Source organism: Pinus tabuliformis, chromosome 5_2 (assembly GCF_031772625.1).
Source record: "Pinus tabuliformis cultivar Carrire ecotype Pingquan chromosome 5_2, CPIR1, whole genome shotgun sequence".
NCBI lineage: Eukaryota > Viridiplantae > Streptophyta > Pinopsida > Pinales > Pinaceae > Pinus > Pinus tabuliformis.
The window spans coordinates 616337076-616353804 of record NC_142306.1 but is presented as its reverse complement, the minus strand read 5'-3'; the positions used below and the strand labels follow the sequence as shown (position 1 = coordinate 616353804).

Sequence of the window (16729 nt, the reverse complement as noted above, 5' to 3'; positions counted from 1 at the left end):
CTTTTGAGTATTAATTCCCTCATTCTAGTGTTAGTGTTGTTTAGCAACTTGTGTTAGGGTAAAAAGATGTTATCTTTATTCCATGTCCTTTAGCAAAAGCATAAATACTATTCTGCCCAACTATAATTATTAAGAACAAAGTGACTAGCATGCAAAATAGACAAATTAGACCTTAATGGTTTTCCATGTATGGGAAGAATACTCATAAAAGGACGTCAAGCTAGGCTTTATCCTCATGTGAATAATTGGATAAAATTGAGTGTTAAACGTTTCTTGAACAAACAACATGGTCACATGGCATGTTTGCCAATCAAGAATAACAAGGCAAATTAGCTTATGGAATTGACTAAAAATAGTTTGCACAACTTTCCCCAGGAATTCGACCTATGGTTTTAGATTTGACTATTATAGTAAGGCAATTTGAGTCTTAGGAAAGTCAAACTTTGGAATAATCGTAAGCCATCCTAGCAAGTTGTAATATCCCCAACTTTGTGAGCAAGGGAATTTTGCCCAATTTTGCTAATATTAATTAAAAGGGAAACTAGTATTTTGGGAGAAAGGTGGCAAGTATTATTTTATTGCAGATTGGCGGCAAATTATTCTTTTATTAAAATGGTAGAAAAAGTAACTAAGTGGAAAATGGCCCCCACCAATAAAATAATATTAAAAGGAGTCTAGAAGGATGGAGAGAAAATATAAGAGGAGGAGAGACTCATTTTGTGGATCATCTTTTGACTATTACACTTAACACTTCATCTTCTCTTGGAGCTGTTTAGCGCAAGGGTAGAGTGCTATTTAGCATAGGAATTTTAGGTGGGATTCCACCCCATATTTGGAGGACTTCGAGTGCCTCCCTAGTTGGGAATTCAGAGAGTCCATTGCTGGGCTTTCATAAAGCTTCATCTGCTGTAGTATTTCCAGCTCTGTGTATTTTCCGGGCGTAGAGGCAATTCAAGTTATTCATTGTGGTCCAACATACAGCTAGTTGGAGTCTGGGTTATTTGCAAGGGGATTTTCCTAGTTGGAGCCAAGAATTTTGTGGTGATTTTGCAGGGATAGAGAGCAACAAATATGTGGAACGAAAATCTCTCCATTTGGAAGTGTGTAGGGGTTTCTGGCTTAGCCTATGCAAGGGATGAAGGGAGAAGAATTGTAGAGAGATAAGGGTCGGAGGTTGGAGGTAAACCTCAAGGGAAAATTTAGACAGTGGTAGATTTGGGCATAATTCCATTATATCAAACTGTGGGGTGTTTTCTGGTCAGATTTGACGATTTGCACTTGTTGGAGGTCACCGGGGGTCGGTGGATTCAGCCCAAAGTTCAAACCCTTTCTAGGTTTTTGTGGGTTTAGTGAGAGCAGTTCGGGGTTAATTTCGTAGAATTTTTTAGACAATATTTCTGGCAGAAATCAATGTTCTAGTCAGCAACCAGCAACAAAAATTATTAAAGAAGGGCACAGTTCACTCTAGGACCATTTCCACCACTTGGGTCCGTGAGGATTTTCTGGGTTATTCTAGGTTCCTTGTGAGGAGGCTCTAGCTAATTTCTTGGAATTTTCTGAGTAGCTTAGAGGCCTGAAACACCAATTCCATTCCAGCCAACAATAGCAAAATTTACTGGGCCAACGCAGAGACTTTGGGAGAGCAGTTTCCAGCGCTTGGGCAGCACCATTTTCACCTAGGACTTGACTAGCTTGCTGTAGCAAGCCCAGGTTCCTCTTCTTCATTTATATGTACCTTGTTTTCTCAGTTAATAAAATGGCTCAGCTCTTGGTACAATTTGTGTTGCAATTTGTCATTATGCTGATGGGTTAGTTTTATGATTACATGTTTATGCTTTATTTGCTGTTATCACTTAATATTTCCCATTAGGAATATTACACTAGTAGGGGTTTTGGGAATTGGATTTAGGGTTTTGGGATAAGTCAGTTTAGAACCTCATAGCAATAGGATCCGTCCAACTATCTGCCACATGTCACATTGAGAAACCATTCCAGCTACTTTTCATTGTTATCGACGCATTATCCTTCACCCACCAGAATCTGGAAACCACTTCACCATTGCACATTTGGAACGGCGACATCACAACCTTTCCCCGCCACAAATAAAAACTGTTAAATATATATTATATAATATAGAGTCTAGACATGCCCCCAAAATACAGTCTAACTCCAAAATAACAGAAAAAACAGAAAAGAAGGAAAGACTGAAAATGAAGGTAACATCAGTGACAGTGCTGCCAAATATAGTTAGTCTTGAATTCTTATTCATCTTTTAGCAGAAAGCAAACTTAAATTGTGTATCCAGATTTAATGTTATGACTTTTGTACGTCTGAATTCTACTTTTTTGGTTATAATATGACTCTCCATTTCTTGCTGGGTTTCCTGTGTTTTTTCTAATTCAAAGTTGCCCTTGATATTAATAAGCCAGGCCATGCAGTTTCATTGCCAATCTGATGCTACCATGCTGGATTTCTCTACTTCTCTGGATGGTTTTTGTAGTAACCTGACTTTGAATCCATAGTCCAGACGTTTTTTTGTAATAGTGCTTCTTAAACAGTCACATATATATGCGTTTATTATGGCTTCCACGTTATATGCTATTTCATTCTTTTACAATTCACATGTTGTATCAAGTTATAGACGTCCTACATTCCTTGTGGTTTGATGTTAATTTGATTTATTATTTTTCAAAATGTTTTTGATTCAATATAAACTGATGAGATGGTTGTTTTCAGGATTGTAAAGGCAGTGGATGATGCTCTTCAAATTTCCCAATCGTTTCGGCTGCCAATGACTGAACTTGGGCAAATTATAGTACTTTTTGTTTTTACAGTGGTTTCAAGTTTGGTTGATGCCATAGCAGAGGATTTGGGCTTACAACTGAGACAGTCAGAGAAACAATACAAATTGACTGGGAATATGGGGCAGCATGACATGACAATAGAAGTGGAAGATGGCAGTAATAGCAAAAGGCACGAACATCGTGAAAACTTACGGAGGACAAATATTGTGGTGGCTGTTGATATGGTTAGAAAACTTACACAACACAAAAGAACGTCAACCTTTCTCCGTCTTGTATATCGGAATATGTATTTTCCCTTCCATTCTCATGATTTCTAGCTTGTTACATTGTAATTTATCTTTATTGTGCGCTTCTTTCTGAATTTTTAGAGGCACTGAGGAAGATAGATAAAAATATAGATGCTGTTTGATTTTTTTAAGCATTTCCGATTAGAGAGTTAAAAGTCTGGCCCTGTGGTGCGCATTTGCTCTGACATTGTTTCTGTATTTAGTCCCACTCTGCATTTATTTACAGCCTAGGCGAGCCCAATGAAAAGGAACTAACATACATTTTTTTACATGATGGTCAATATATACTCATGCATAATGTTTCTGCAAACACGATTACAGAAGGTGGCTAAAAGGAGCACCCAACTACAACTAAAATCATAAAAAATATTATCTGAACAGAGTGGTGTTACTGAATGGAATCCAAAAGATCTGTTTTCTGACTGGTTTCACTTTCTGTTTTCCCCTTCTCATTCTTCAGATTCACAAAATTATTATACTTCTCTCACAATCTTCCTCAAAAATCTGGGCTTACTGATCGTTGTGCTATCTCTGACATTGTGTCTGTATCTAGTCCCACTTTGCATTTATTTACAACCATGGCAAGCTGATTGAGGAGGAACTAATCTACAATTGCATGTACACATACACTCATGCACATTCATATAATCTTTTTAGTCTAATTTGTTGAGATGTTGAGAATGGTGTATGCTTCACTTTTTTGTCATGACTGAATCTATATTGTATCATTTATTAAATTTAGGTTTGGTTATGGTTGACATAGTGAATGTAGGCTTGCAAGTTATAACCCTTCTTCGGAATCTACCTCTTGAGTTGTGTACACTGTATATATACACCAACTCTCATTTGTAATATTCATTCAACTGGATTCTTTTCCCTTATTTATAAAGTGTTATGCCCAAGTGCATTGTCAAAGTGTTGCTCTCTCTTATGCTTGGGCTATTTCTTTTTTTAGCGCACTTGTGCTTGGGTTTATATTTCTCTCTAGGATTGTTTTGCCTTATTGCTGGTTTATTCTTTTTATTGTAGAATTAGGGTTTTTCTTGTTGGTTCTGTTTCAACAAAGTTTAGTAGCCCCATATGATGTAAAGTCCCAAGCATCAAGGGACTAGTTTGTGCAACTTAGGATTGCTACCTATTGTCATCTTAGTAATCCACCAACTTTCATTTGTAATATTCTTTCAAGTGGATTATTTTCCATTATTAATAAAGTTTATGTCCAAGCACACCGTCTAAGTGTTGCCCTTGTTGAGAAATCTAGGGCATTGGGATGAGGTGATTTCTCTTAAATTATAACTGCTTGTGATGCAACTTTTCTTAGTCTTTTATTAGCTTCGTTCTTTCTCTTGATTATGTTAATGTTTTCTATCATCAAACGTTAAAATTGGCAACTAGGTCCAAACTCCATGTGGGTCATCTTATTAATGGAAGATAATATTTTTCTTGGATCCCTCTCATCGAGAGGTGTAGGATTGATCTAAAGATCATCCGATTCCGATAAGTATTCATGGAGATATGAATTTATTTGTGTTATGGGACAATTTGTCAAGGTCGGCCAGCAGCCAAATAAACCCCACTTGTTCTCAACGTTTTAGTATAAATAGAGGTGGCCTTCAAGTCATTTCAACACACTTGGGATCTCTTCCTCTCTACTTGTCTTTGGGTTTTAGTAGGAGGAGAGATCCTAAGGGATAACCTAATCCAGAGGGCAGAAGCTGGAACTGCCGAGAATAGCCGGAATTGCCGGAACTGTCGGAACTACCGGGAATAGTCAGAAGTGCCGGGAACAATCGGAACTGCCAGGAATAGCCAAAATTGCCGGAATTGCCGGGAATAGCTGGGAATAGCCGAAATTGCCGGAACTGCCAGGAATAGTCGGAATTGCCGGAATTGCCGAAACTGTCGGGAATAGTCAAAATTGCCGGCACTGCTAGGAACTGCTGAAATTGCTGGGAAAAGCCGAAACTGCCGGGAATAGTCGGAATTGCCGGAACTATCGGAACTGCAGGAACTGTTGGGAATAGTCGGAATTGCTGGAACTGTCGGAACTGTTGGGAATAGCCGAAACTGCCAGGAACAGCCGGAACTGTTGGAACAGTCGGGAAAGCTGACGCAAAGGACAGAAGCCAGAACTGTCGGGAATAGCCGGAACTGCCGGGATAACCGGAACTGCCGGGATAGCTGGAACTGCCGAAACTGCCGGGAACAGTCGAAATTGCCGAAGCTACCGGAACAACCAGAGCATCTGTCTCCGAAGGAGAGCAGCATGCAAGGGACAACTAACTAACATTGGGACAGTTGTATGGTACTTAGCAGCAAATTCACCAGGCATGCAATGTTACAACTAGCATGCAAGCGACAACTAGCATGCAACAGCAAGCATGCAAAGGACAACAAGCATGCTAGGGACAACAAGCAAGCTAGGGACAACAAGCAAGCAAGATGCAGCCAGCACATAGGTCAGTATGGCAACATGGTGCAGCAATGGCACATAATGCAGTACAGTGATGGGTACAATCATGATTAATGAAGCATGATGAGATGCAACATAGTGATGATGGGTGCAGCATGGTGAGATGCAACATGATGACGAAATGCAGCACAACGATAGGTGAAGGAGTCACCTTGGAGAATCAATTGAAAGCAGCATGTCTTCAACTAATCTCATGTATCATCTTCTTAGAGATGATCTATGCTCTTATCTAGATAAGTCAAAGTGTTGACTTCTGTTGTAAACGTACTATCTCTCTCTCTCTGCTAAACTATTGAAGAACATATAAGAAGAATTGATCAAGGGTTTCCCCACATTGGGGTTTGTCCCTGGCTAGCGCCACATCTTGTGTCCTCTTGTCTTGGCTTGTCTTCTGCGATTTATGTTTATGTTCTATCTGCAGTTTACTTTAATGCTGATGTGATTGCTAATCTAGAAAAGATATTGAGCTAACTGTGAAAATTGAAATAAATTGCTCTAAGCATAGAACATACCTAAAATTAGCATGGTATCAGAGCTGAGGTGAAGACAATGCCCAACGAAGAGTGAAAGAGCAATCACCGAAGACAGTTGGGAAAGGACAAAAGGATCAGTGGATTCCTCATCCCTCTTCAAATTCACCAAGGGTGAAGTTGAAGCAAAGAATATTATCAGAATGGCGCAGCGGAAGTTTCTGATGGCCTACCTAAAGATCACTTCATTGGGAAGTCTGGATCTAAGGGTGGAAGGAAAGGCAGATGCCTTGGTTGCAATAAGTTCAACCATTATGTGAAGGAGTGTTCGAATGGCAGAGACACATCTCTTGATGAAGATAACAATCATTCTAGGGACATCTTCAATGATCAAAGGAATGACAAGTAATGCAGGTCATCAAGGAAATGGCCGACTCTTCAAAGAAAGCAAGGAACCCCAGGTATGAAGAATCAAATGTTGTTTTTGATAAGATAAAGAAGCATTATCTTGTATTGGCCCTCTCCTTCAGATTCTTTGGGAATTTGGCTTATTGATTGTAGTGCTTCAAGGCACTTCATCGGATAGTAGGGTGCACTCTCTAATTTGGTAGAGATGGAAACAATCGTGGGATTATACTTGGAGCCGATGCCACCTATCCTGGAAAGGGTGTAGGGAATGTTACCCCTCAATTGAATGAGGGTAACTCGATTCATTTACAGAATCTCTTTTATGTACTTGATCGCAAGAAGAACCTGGTGTCCATTTCGGCAATGGAAGTCAAAGGTTACAGGGTGGCACTCATCGATGGAAAGGTACGTGTTTGAAAATAGAATTTTCAAAGATGTTTTTGAGTTCAGGGTTGTATCAAGTTGCAGGAAGTCCACTGGGGACCATGTCCATTGACACATAGCACCGGAGGTCTGTGAGTCAGATGGTGACAGGGATGCCTGAATTCAAAAAGAGCATGAAAGTACATGTTTGAGATGTACCAAAGGAAAATCTTACAAGGGGACCATTCCCCTCATGTAGCAAGTCCACAGGTTTGGAACAACCCGAGGGGTTTGAGATTGATGATCAGGAATCTCACGTATGCAGGTGGAAGAAAGCCCTCTATGGCTTGAAGCAAAACTCCCCGGGCATAGTATGAGAGGATTGATAGCTGTCAGATGAAGTTGAGATTCACTAAGAGTGAAGCCGATCCAAACCATTGTTTGAAGGTTGTGGATGATAGACCTCTCATACCAACACCTTATGAGGATGACCTATTTCTGACAGGTGCAGACCCTCTCATTTGCAGAAGTAAGAGGGAGTTGGATTCCGGATGTGGAATGATAAACTGCAAGCCTGTGACTACCTTGAGGATCTTAACTTTTAGAAGTTATATGGTGATGATGCCGGACCAGATTTGGGAAATGCCTCTGAGTTCCATAAACTCATTTGCATTGATGTTCTTGGTGAACTTCCGTCCGGACATATGTTTTGCAGTTAGCATGGTGAGCTCATATTTGGTTGAAACTTGAACCTCACTGGATTGGTGCCAAGAATCTTCTAAGATATCTTCGGGGCACAACCTCTCATGGATTGAGATACATTGCCGGAAATATGAAACTGCATGATTATTCGAATGCTGATTGGGCAGGTAGTGTGGAGAATCACTAGAGCACTTCTTAGTGCTGGTTCTTTTTGGATTCTGCTTTGATATCATGGATGAGCAGGAAGTAGAAGTCGGTTGCTATAAGCACTGCCGAGACCGAATACATAGCTACGAGTATGATCTCGTGTGAAGCTGCATGGTTGCAGAAGCTCTTAAGTGAGCTGTTTGTACACATGATGAATACCACTGTGATTCTCTGTGACAACTAGTGGGGGGATTTGATTATTGAGGAATCCAGTATTCTATGATTGCTCCAGCAAATAGACATCAGATACTGCCTTGTCTGGGATATGGTAAGTTGATGAGCGAGGAGGCTCCATCGCATTGAGACTGATGTACAGGTCACAGACATTTTGTCAAAGCCCCGGGGAAAGGTCAAATCTGTGACTTTCCTAAACGACTTCGAGTCGTTGAGAGACCTTCTTATAAGGGTCCTACATGTTGCATGCATTGAGCTTTGGGAGCTCTGGGGGCTTGGGGTACTTACTGGAGCAACATACGACCACAGGGCGACTCACCCTCCCCTGGTGGTGCGCTATGTACAAGATGACAGGTTCAACCTTCCCCTGTGATACCCTGTGGCGACTGTGGAACAAGATGATTAGTTCTCCTGTGGGCCGAGATGATTAGTTCTCCTGTGGCAACTGTGGAACAAGATGATTAGTTCTCCTATGGGCTAGGATGATTAGTTCTCCCATGGCAACTGTGGAACAGGATGATTAGTTCTCCGTGGCAACTGTGGAACAGGATGATTAGTCCTCTTGTGGGTCGGGATGATTAGTTCTCCAATGGAAACTGTGGAACAGGATGATTAGTTCTCATGTGGGCCAGGATGATTAGTTCTCCCGTGGCAACTGTGAAACAGGATGATTAGTTCTCCCGTGGCAACTGTGAAACAGGATGATTAGTTCTCCCGTGGCAACTGTGAAACAGGATGATTAATTCTCCTGTGGGTCGGGTTCTCTCGTGGCGACTATGGGGCAGGATGATTCATTCTCCTGTGGACAGGATGATTAGTTCTCTTGTCGAGGCATCCTACCCATGCAGTCTGGGACTCATGGGAAGTACCTCTCATCTGATCAATGAGCAGGGAAATGGGGTTAGGGACCATAGTAGTACTATCGATGGACGCATCGTTGTATCTACCGTACTCCCTATGCTAGGATGACCTCCATTGATCTGGGATCAATATGAGTGGTTTGAGACACTCTCTTGTGATATTGATCTGGGATCAATAAAACTGACTTCGGGTCAGTAAGAGTGATGTGACACACTCTCTTCAGATGAAACTGACTTCGGGTCAGTAGAGAATGGTATGAGACATTCTCGATCAATTCTTCTTCTTCATGGTTTAGCAGAGCAGAGAAGAGCAAAGCAAAGCTCAACAGAGCTCAGCAGAGCAGAGCAGTGTAGGGCACTGATGGCAGAGATAGTACAGTCGGACATATGGATTAGCGGATGGAGTTCTCCCTAGTTGAGAGGGAGTGTTAAAATTGGCAACTAGGGCCAAACTCCATGTGGGTCATCTTATTAATAGAAGCTGATATTTTTCTTGGATCCCTCTCATCGAGAGGTGTAGGATTGATCTAAAGATCATCCGATTCCGATAAGTATTCATGGAGATATGAATTTATTTGTGTTATGGGACAATTCGTCAAGGTCGGCCAACAACCAAATAAACCTCACTTGTGTTCAACGTTTTAGTATAAATAGAGGTGGCCTTCAAGTCATTTCAACACACTTGGGATCTCTTCCTCTCTACTTGTCTTTGGGTTTCAGTAGGAGGAGAGATCCTAAGGGATAATGCTGCCCTAATCCAGAGGGTAGAAGCCGGGAATAGCCGGATTTGCCGGAACCGTCAGAACTGTTGGGAATAGCCGGAACTGTCGGGAACAACCGGAACTGCCAGAACTGCCAAGAATAGCCGAAATTGCCGGGAATAGCCGGAATTGCCGTAATTGTCGGAATTGTCAGAACTGCCGAAACTGCCGGGAATAGCCGGAATTGCCGAAACTACTGGGAGCTGCCGGAACTGTCGGGAATAGCCGGAATTGCCGGAACTATCGGGAATAGCCGGAATTGCCGGAACTGTTGGGAATAGCCGAAATTATCGGGAATAGCCGGAACTACTGAAACAACCGGGAAAGCTGATGCAGAGGGCAGAAGTTGGAACTGCCAAAAACTGCCGGAACTGCCGGAATTGCCGAGAAAAGCCGGAACTGCCGGGAATAGTCGGAACTGCCAGGAATAGTCGAAATAGCCGGAATTGTCGGAACTGCCGGGAACAGTCGAAATTGCCGAAACTGCCAGAACAACTAGAGCATCTGTCTTCGAAGGAGAGCAGCATGCAAGGGACAACTAACTAACATTGGGACATTTGTATGGTACTTAGCAACAAAGACGCCAAGCATGCAATGTTAATGCAATGGACAACTAGCATGCAACAACAAGCATGCAAAGGACAACAAGCATGCTAGGGACAACAAGCAAGCTAGGGACAACAAGCAAGCTAGATGCAGCTAGCACATAGGTCAGTGTGGCTACATGGTGCAACAATGGCACATAATGTAGTATGGTGTTGGGTACAGTCATGATTAATGAAGCATGATGAGATGCATCATAGTGATGATGGGTGCAGCATGGTGCTGCACGGTGAGATGCAGCATGATGACGAAATGCAGCGCAATAGGTGAAGGAGTCACCTTGGAGAATCAGTTGAAGCAGCATGTCTTCAACTGATCTCATGTATCATCTTCTTAGAGATGATTTATGCTCTTATCTAGATAAGTCAAAGTGTTGACTTCTGTTGTAAACGTACTATCTATCTCTCTCTCTGTTGAACTATTGAAGAACATATAAGAAGAATTGATCAAGGGTTTCCCCACATTGGGGTTTGTCCCTGGCTAGCGCCACATCTTGTGTCCTCTTGTCTTGGCTTGTCTTCTGCGATTTATGTTTATGTTCTATCTGCAGTTTACTTTAATGCTGATGTGATTGCTAATCTAGAAAAGATATTGAGCTAACTGTGAAAATTGAAATAAATTGCTCTACGCATAGAACATACCTAAAATTAACATCAAACAACTACCAGATAATAAATAAGCATGCTACAAGAGACACAAAATATAGGCGATCAACTCCAACTTGAGAGGAAAACCCAAACAAATTCTTCTTCTTATAGAAACTTCAAGTGACGAATTCCAAGACCAAGACCCTTGACTTATCAACTTCTCCAAGACCAAGTCACAAGACCCTTTTTCACTGCTTCTCCTTCTTACCCAAGTCAACACTGGTCAAACTGACTTCTAGCACTGCTAATTTTGGCTACTCTGAAATTTCGGCCCTCTTCCACAGTCCTACAATTCTCGACTTACCTGAAACTTCTGCAATTTCACACGTGTGGGTTGATTGATGGAGCTTGATGGTATTTTCCTTCTTCGCTTGACTTGAGGGCTTCTCCTTGTGACCTCGACTAGCAAGAATGCTGGTTTAGTGACCTTCTTCTAGGCTTCTTCAATGGCTGGTGTAACCCTACTACAGAAACCCTAATCCTTGTCACACGTGCGAGGAGAATAACCCAAAAACAGTGCCAAAAACACTTCGGTTTCTTCTTCTTTCTTCGCTGGATGAGAGGCTCTATTACTCGTTTTCTCTCTCTTCTTGTTGTATTTCAGATGCTTGATTGAGTGGTGTCTCAAGCGAGGTGAAGTCCTCACTATATATAGTGATATGCCCATGAAATAAGCCGACATGCTCTTCTATAATGATCTCCATCTCCTTGTGAGGGCCGACTTGAAGGAGTACTTGTGACAAGGTCTTGAAGAGTTAATGACTCAAACAAATTCTCTTTTTACAATATGTAATATGCCCAAATGGGCCTTCAATACATGACATTGACTCACTAGACTTTATGACTTGATGACCAAACCTAATACTCACAATGGGAGCTTCATCTATAAAATTCCTTGAGCATGAAACCCATGACTCATGTTAGAGAATCTAGGGCAAAGTAGTGTAAAGTGATTCTCCATTGCTTGATAACAATTTGTGATGTCTTTTTACAATTTATCTTCTTCTTCTTATTAATGTGCGTGTGTCATCAAACTGCTACCAAAACAAAATAACAAGAACGCCAATTTTGGCTCTCTGCTAGAGACAAACCCTCTCTACTCTTGAGAGGAGAACCCTTTGTAAGATTTCTCTTGAAGCTTCTTATTTGAACAACTACCAAACCCTAGCCCTTTTACTAGGATATCGTCCAAGCATAGGTCAAATCCTTCCTCTTTCTGCACTGTCACTTTGGGCACATCTTCCGGCACTTTGTCTTCCAGCACTTTGTCTTCTAAGTTAGGAAACCCTAGAACATTAGGGCTTCTTTACTTCATTATAGATATAACCTCCTTCGCTTTTCTTGGGATACCTTGTAGACCTAAATGTACATTCAAATGAGGCATCTCATGTTGCTTCTCTTCGCACAAGTGGAAAGAAACCCTAGAACAATCCTCCTTTCTTCGATTTCTTCTCCTTCCTTCTTCGCTGGATGGGGAGGCCTAATAGACCTTGTGTATTAGCCCAAAACAGAACGAATATACCCCTGCAACTTCACTGTTAATCTGGCCGCAGACTGTACCTTATCTCTTTGCATGTGTGGTTGTAGCTGCTTAAGAAACAACCTCTTAACTTCACTGTTCTTCCTCCTTGTTCCGCTGCCCTAGTAGACCTTTTTCTCGGCTTGCTTTCACCCTCTTATCTCCTCTTTGTTTGTGGATTTCAGAGCTTGAGTTCCATGTTGAATGAGGAGTGGACAACCTCTATAAATAGAGCTCTGTCCCTCCTCTTTAGGCAGACTTGACTGTCTTTAAGGCCAACTTACAGTTTGCACTATAATTAATTTTTTATTCATCTTTTTGCTACTTGGAGACTTCATTGGTGCTAGGAGAGGATTTTACCTTGCTTGGAGTTGTTCCCTTCACTTTGCACATTGACATACATGATGTAACATGCCCTCAAAGGGTCTTATCATAATTACATTTTGACTTTGACTCTCTAGAGGCACTTCAAAATGTGCTTGACCTATTTTCAATGAGCAAGAAACTCATTGACAAATAACATCAAAATAAATTCTCTTTTCTTGAATAAGTACAAATATCAAAATTTCTTTTATGAAGACCGAACCTAGTTACATTTTCTCCAACAACTCAAGCATTACAAAACAATTTTATTTTTCTTCTTCACATCAATTACATAAAATCATGATTACACATGCCATTATGAAGACCGAACCTAGTTACATATTTCAACACTCCCTCTTAACTAGGGGGGTATTCATAATCCATACAAGGTACTTGGACATTCTCAATCTGAAGAATACTCATAAGAAGAGTCAGATTGGTAACCCATCTATTTAGCATCATATCATCCAACATTGTCACATAGCAAGGCCTTGACTAATAGATCTATCTCTCCACAAGATCAGAGCACAATGTTGGCGATGCAAATGATTTATAGACACCCTCATCATTTTCTCTCTCGGAACATACCCTAGCTGGGTTCTCTCAGAGTATGTTCCACCAGGACTATTCTTATCTTGGATTTCTAGTCCTCAAAGAATATCGGTCCTCTACGACTACTCTTATCTTGGATGCCCTACCACATCCTTAAAGAGTATCAGATGCCAGATGCTTACTCAATCCATCATTCTCTCTTCCCAAGTGAAGACAAGAATGACGTGTCTATCTCTCCCTCTCAACTAGGGAGGATATACCCATTCCATTGAAGGAATGCACCCATTCCTATAGAAGGAATGTATCCAAGCTCCATCTTAATCAGGGACTTGACCAAGCTGCCTCTTGACTAGGGACTTGCTTCTAACAGCGCTTTAGGTGGAGATCATGGGACAACCAGCTGCTTGTAGTACTTCCTCTTTCGATGTCATGAACTTTTTCTTTAATATGAAGCCTACATCTTTTGGGACTTCTTTGTAGGGCATAGACCATTCATCACTTTCATGGATGAATCATGTTAGTCATGTCATCCTTCCTCTTGTCAGAAAGTGAACCATTAGTCCATATCTGGCCTTCCTTCATGTCTTGCTGGCATCTTCATGTCATGTTTACCTAAGGAACTTGCATCCTTCCACATGAGCATCAGTTTTAGAAGACTTCCACAACTCTTTTCTTTGGCAGCCCTGCATAAGCCCATCCAGATATTGTTCAAAAATAGAAAATTAACATTTATCAAAATTAACTTTGAGATGGTCTTTCATCATGACATCTCCTGGTTTGCATCAACATCCTATATACATATTGACACATCTCCAAAAAGGTATGCAATATCAAGTGTCTCTTTCTTTTTCTGACTCCATCAAGATCTTTATATCTTTTCCATGGAGATATCATAGTCAAATATTTTGATCCCTGGATGTTGATAGCCTTCTCCATAGTTGCATTTTCCATTATCTCTTCCTTTCTTTATTCACGTAGTTCTTCCCCAGGAACTTCCAAACATAGTTCCTCCAGTTTTATCACCACCTCATATTCCATTTGAGGACATATTAGGTTGATTTCTTTTGGTCAATGTGTGAACCATGCCCTCCAACATCCTTCCAAAAGAGGAGATCCTTTCTTTTGATCATGCTCTTGAGGTAGAGCATTCATTCATAATATCTGCAACCATATGAGATGACTTATCTATATATATATATATACCTCATTTCTTCCTTTAGGTCTTCTAGACTTCTTCAGTGACTTCCTTGATTGAATGAACTTTATTCCCTTGCCCTGCTTCACTTCTTTCGACATTGTAGCATCATCCCATGAATTCCTACAAGTTGGAATTCTTGATGAAACACTTGCTTCCTTTCAATTAGTGAACCTTCCAACAAAGATTCCAGTAGAGGATCTTGAGTATCCTCATCCAACAAATGTTTCCTTTTGAATGATGTATGATTAGCTTTGTACTAGATGACTTTCTCTTTTCTCATAAGTACCACTTATGCTTTAATGAGGTTCTCAAGAGTTACATCCTTGTCACAGACTCCTATTTCAACTATCTTTCATGCTTCTCTATGAAGATGTGTTAATTTTAGGTATGTTCTAAGCTAGAGCAATTTATTTCAATTTTCACAGTTAGCTCAATATCTTTCCAAATTAGCAATCACATCAGCATTAAAGTAAACTACAGATAGAACATAAATATAAATTATAGAAGACAAGCCAAGACAAGAGGACACAAGATATGGTGCTAGCCAGGGACAAACCCCAATGTGGGGAAACCCTTCGTCAATTCTTGTTATATGTTCTTCAATAGTTCAGTAGAGACAGAGAGAGATAGAGATAGTACATTTACAACAAAAGTCAACACTTCGACTTTCTAGATAAGAGAATAGATCATCTCTACATGAGATCAGTTGAAGACATGCTGCTTCAACTGATTCTCCAAGGTGACTCCTTCACCTATCATTGTGTTGCATCTCATCCACGCTGCACCTCATCGTGCTGCACCATGCTGCACTCATCATCGCAGTGCTGGACCTAATGACCATGCTATGCACTTCATGCTGCTGCTCTGGTCACTGTGCTGCTCCAATCACTAAGCTGCTCTCATCACGGATCTGCACTCAATGCTGCACGCATCATCACAATGTTGGACCTCATGTTGCTGCTGTCACAGTGTCTAGCACTGCTGTACATAGTGCCACTGCTACACCATGCTTACGACTGTCCCAATGTACTTGCAACACTGTACTTGCTGCTATCCATGCTTTACCATGCTGCTGCTATCCATGATTCTTCATGCTTGTAGTTATCCCATGTTGCAGCTGTCCCATGTGTCACCATGCTTCACCATCACTATTATTATGTGCACTATGATGCACTGTACATTGTGCTATGTATTGCTGCTCCTATGTACAACTTCTACACCAATTGCCATTGCTGTTATGACTGTGTTCAGGTTAGGGCATGACTTGTAGTCTACCACACTATCAGGAGATAAGTCCTTTTAGGACTATAGTTTACCTTGGAGAACTTTCTCTCATGCCACGCTGCCCTTTGAAGGTGCTGTCCACCCTTGACAGTCCTTAACACAACCTCAGCTGTGTGCTATGGCCTACAGCCTAGCACAACAGCTAGCTGTAGCTTTCGACCTTCCCAAATGATACCCAAACAGTCTCAAACAGCAGCGTTGCCTTCCTCATGAACTCGGCCAAGCTGACAACACTTACCTGCACTCAAACGCATACATATACAACCTTGAATTTCTCCTCCTTGTGACTGCGACTTCCATGTCTAGCATATACACCTAAACCAGACTTTGGTTCATGCACAAGAACAACCTTATTCAATGCTGTCAATACCCACGTTGTCTAGACTCCTTCACGCTATGATAAGGTCCCTTTGCTGCGGATGAAGTCCTTCTTTTGCTGCGGCTAAGGCTCCTCTTGACTGCGGCTTAGGGCTCCTCTTGACAGTGGATAAGGGCTCCTCTTGACTGCGGATTAGGGCCTCCTCTAGCTGCGGATTAGGGCTCTTCTAGCTGCGGATAAGGGCCTCTTCTTACTGCGCATTAGAACTCCTGTTGATTGCGGCTAGGGCTTCTTAGATTTGCGGCCAGATCTCCTTCAAGACTGCAGCTAGGGCTCTCCCTTCAACTGCGGCTAGGGCACCTTTGATCACTGCATCTAGGGCTCTCTTAGATGACCCTTTCCACTGCGTCTTCCTTGAGAGAAGGCAAACCCAAACAAGTGGAGAGAGGGAGATCATGAGAGTTGTGTGTTCTCAAATGACTTTCAAGGTACCTCTATTTATACTAAAACGTTGAGCACATGTGGGGTTTATTTGGTTGCTGGCCGACCTTGAAAAATTGTCCCTTAACACAAATAAATTCATATCTCCATGAATACTTATCGAAATCGGATGATCTTTAGATCTATCCTACACCTCTCGATGAGAGGGATCCAAGAAAAATATCAGCTTCCATTAATAAGATGACCCACATGGAGTTTGGCCCTAGTTGCCAATTTTAGCAAGATGTCATGAGC

At 41.4% G+C, this 16729-nt stretch overlaps 1 protein-coding gene across 3 annotated transcripts in view; it reads left to right on the top strand.

Annotated features, from left to right (window-relative positions):
* Window positions 1-2707: 2707 nt before the first annotated feature.
* Window positions 2708-16729, top strand: part of LOC149160532 (mediator of RNA polymerase II transcription subunit 33A-like) — a 60143-nt gene continuing 46121 nt past the window's right edge. For 2 of the 3 annotated variants that reach the window (XM_089436723.1, XM_089436722.1), the window contains exon 1: window positions 2708-3090. In XM_089436723.1, the coding sequence (XP_089292849.1) occupies window positions 2723-3090 (368 nt within the window). In that variant the 5' untranslated portion in view covers window positions 2708-2722. The remainder of the gene's footprint in view (window positions 3091-16729) is intronic. The other variant, XM_089436724.1, reaches the window with a different exon arrangement.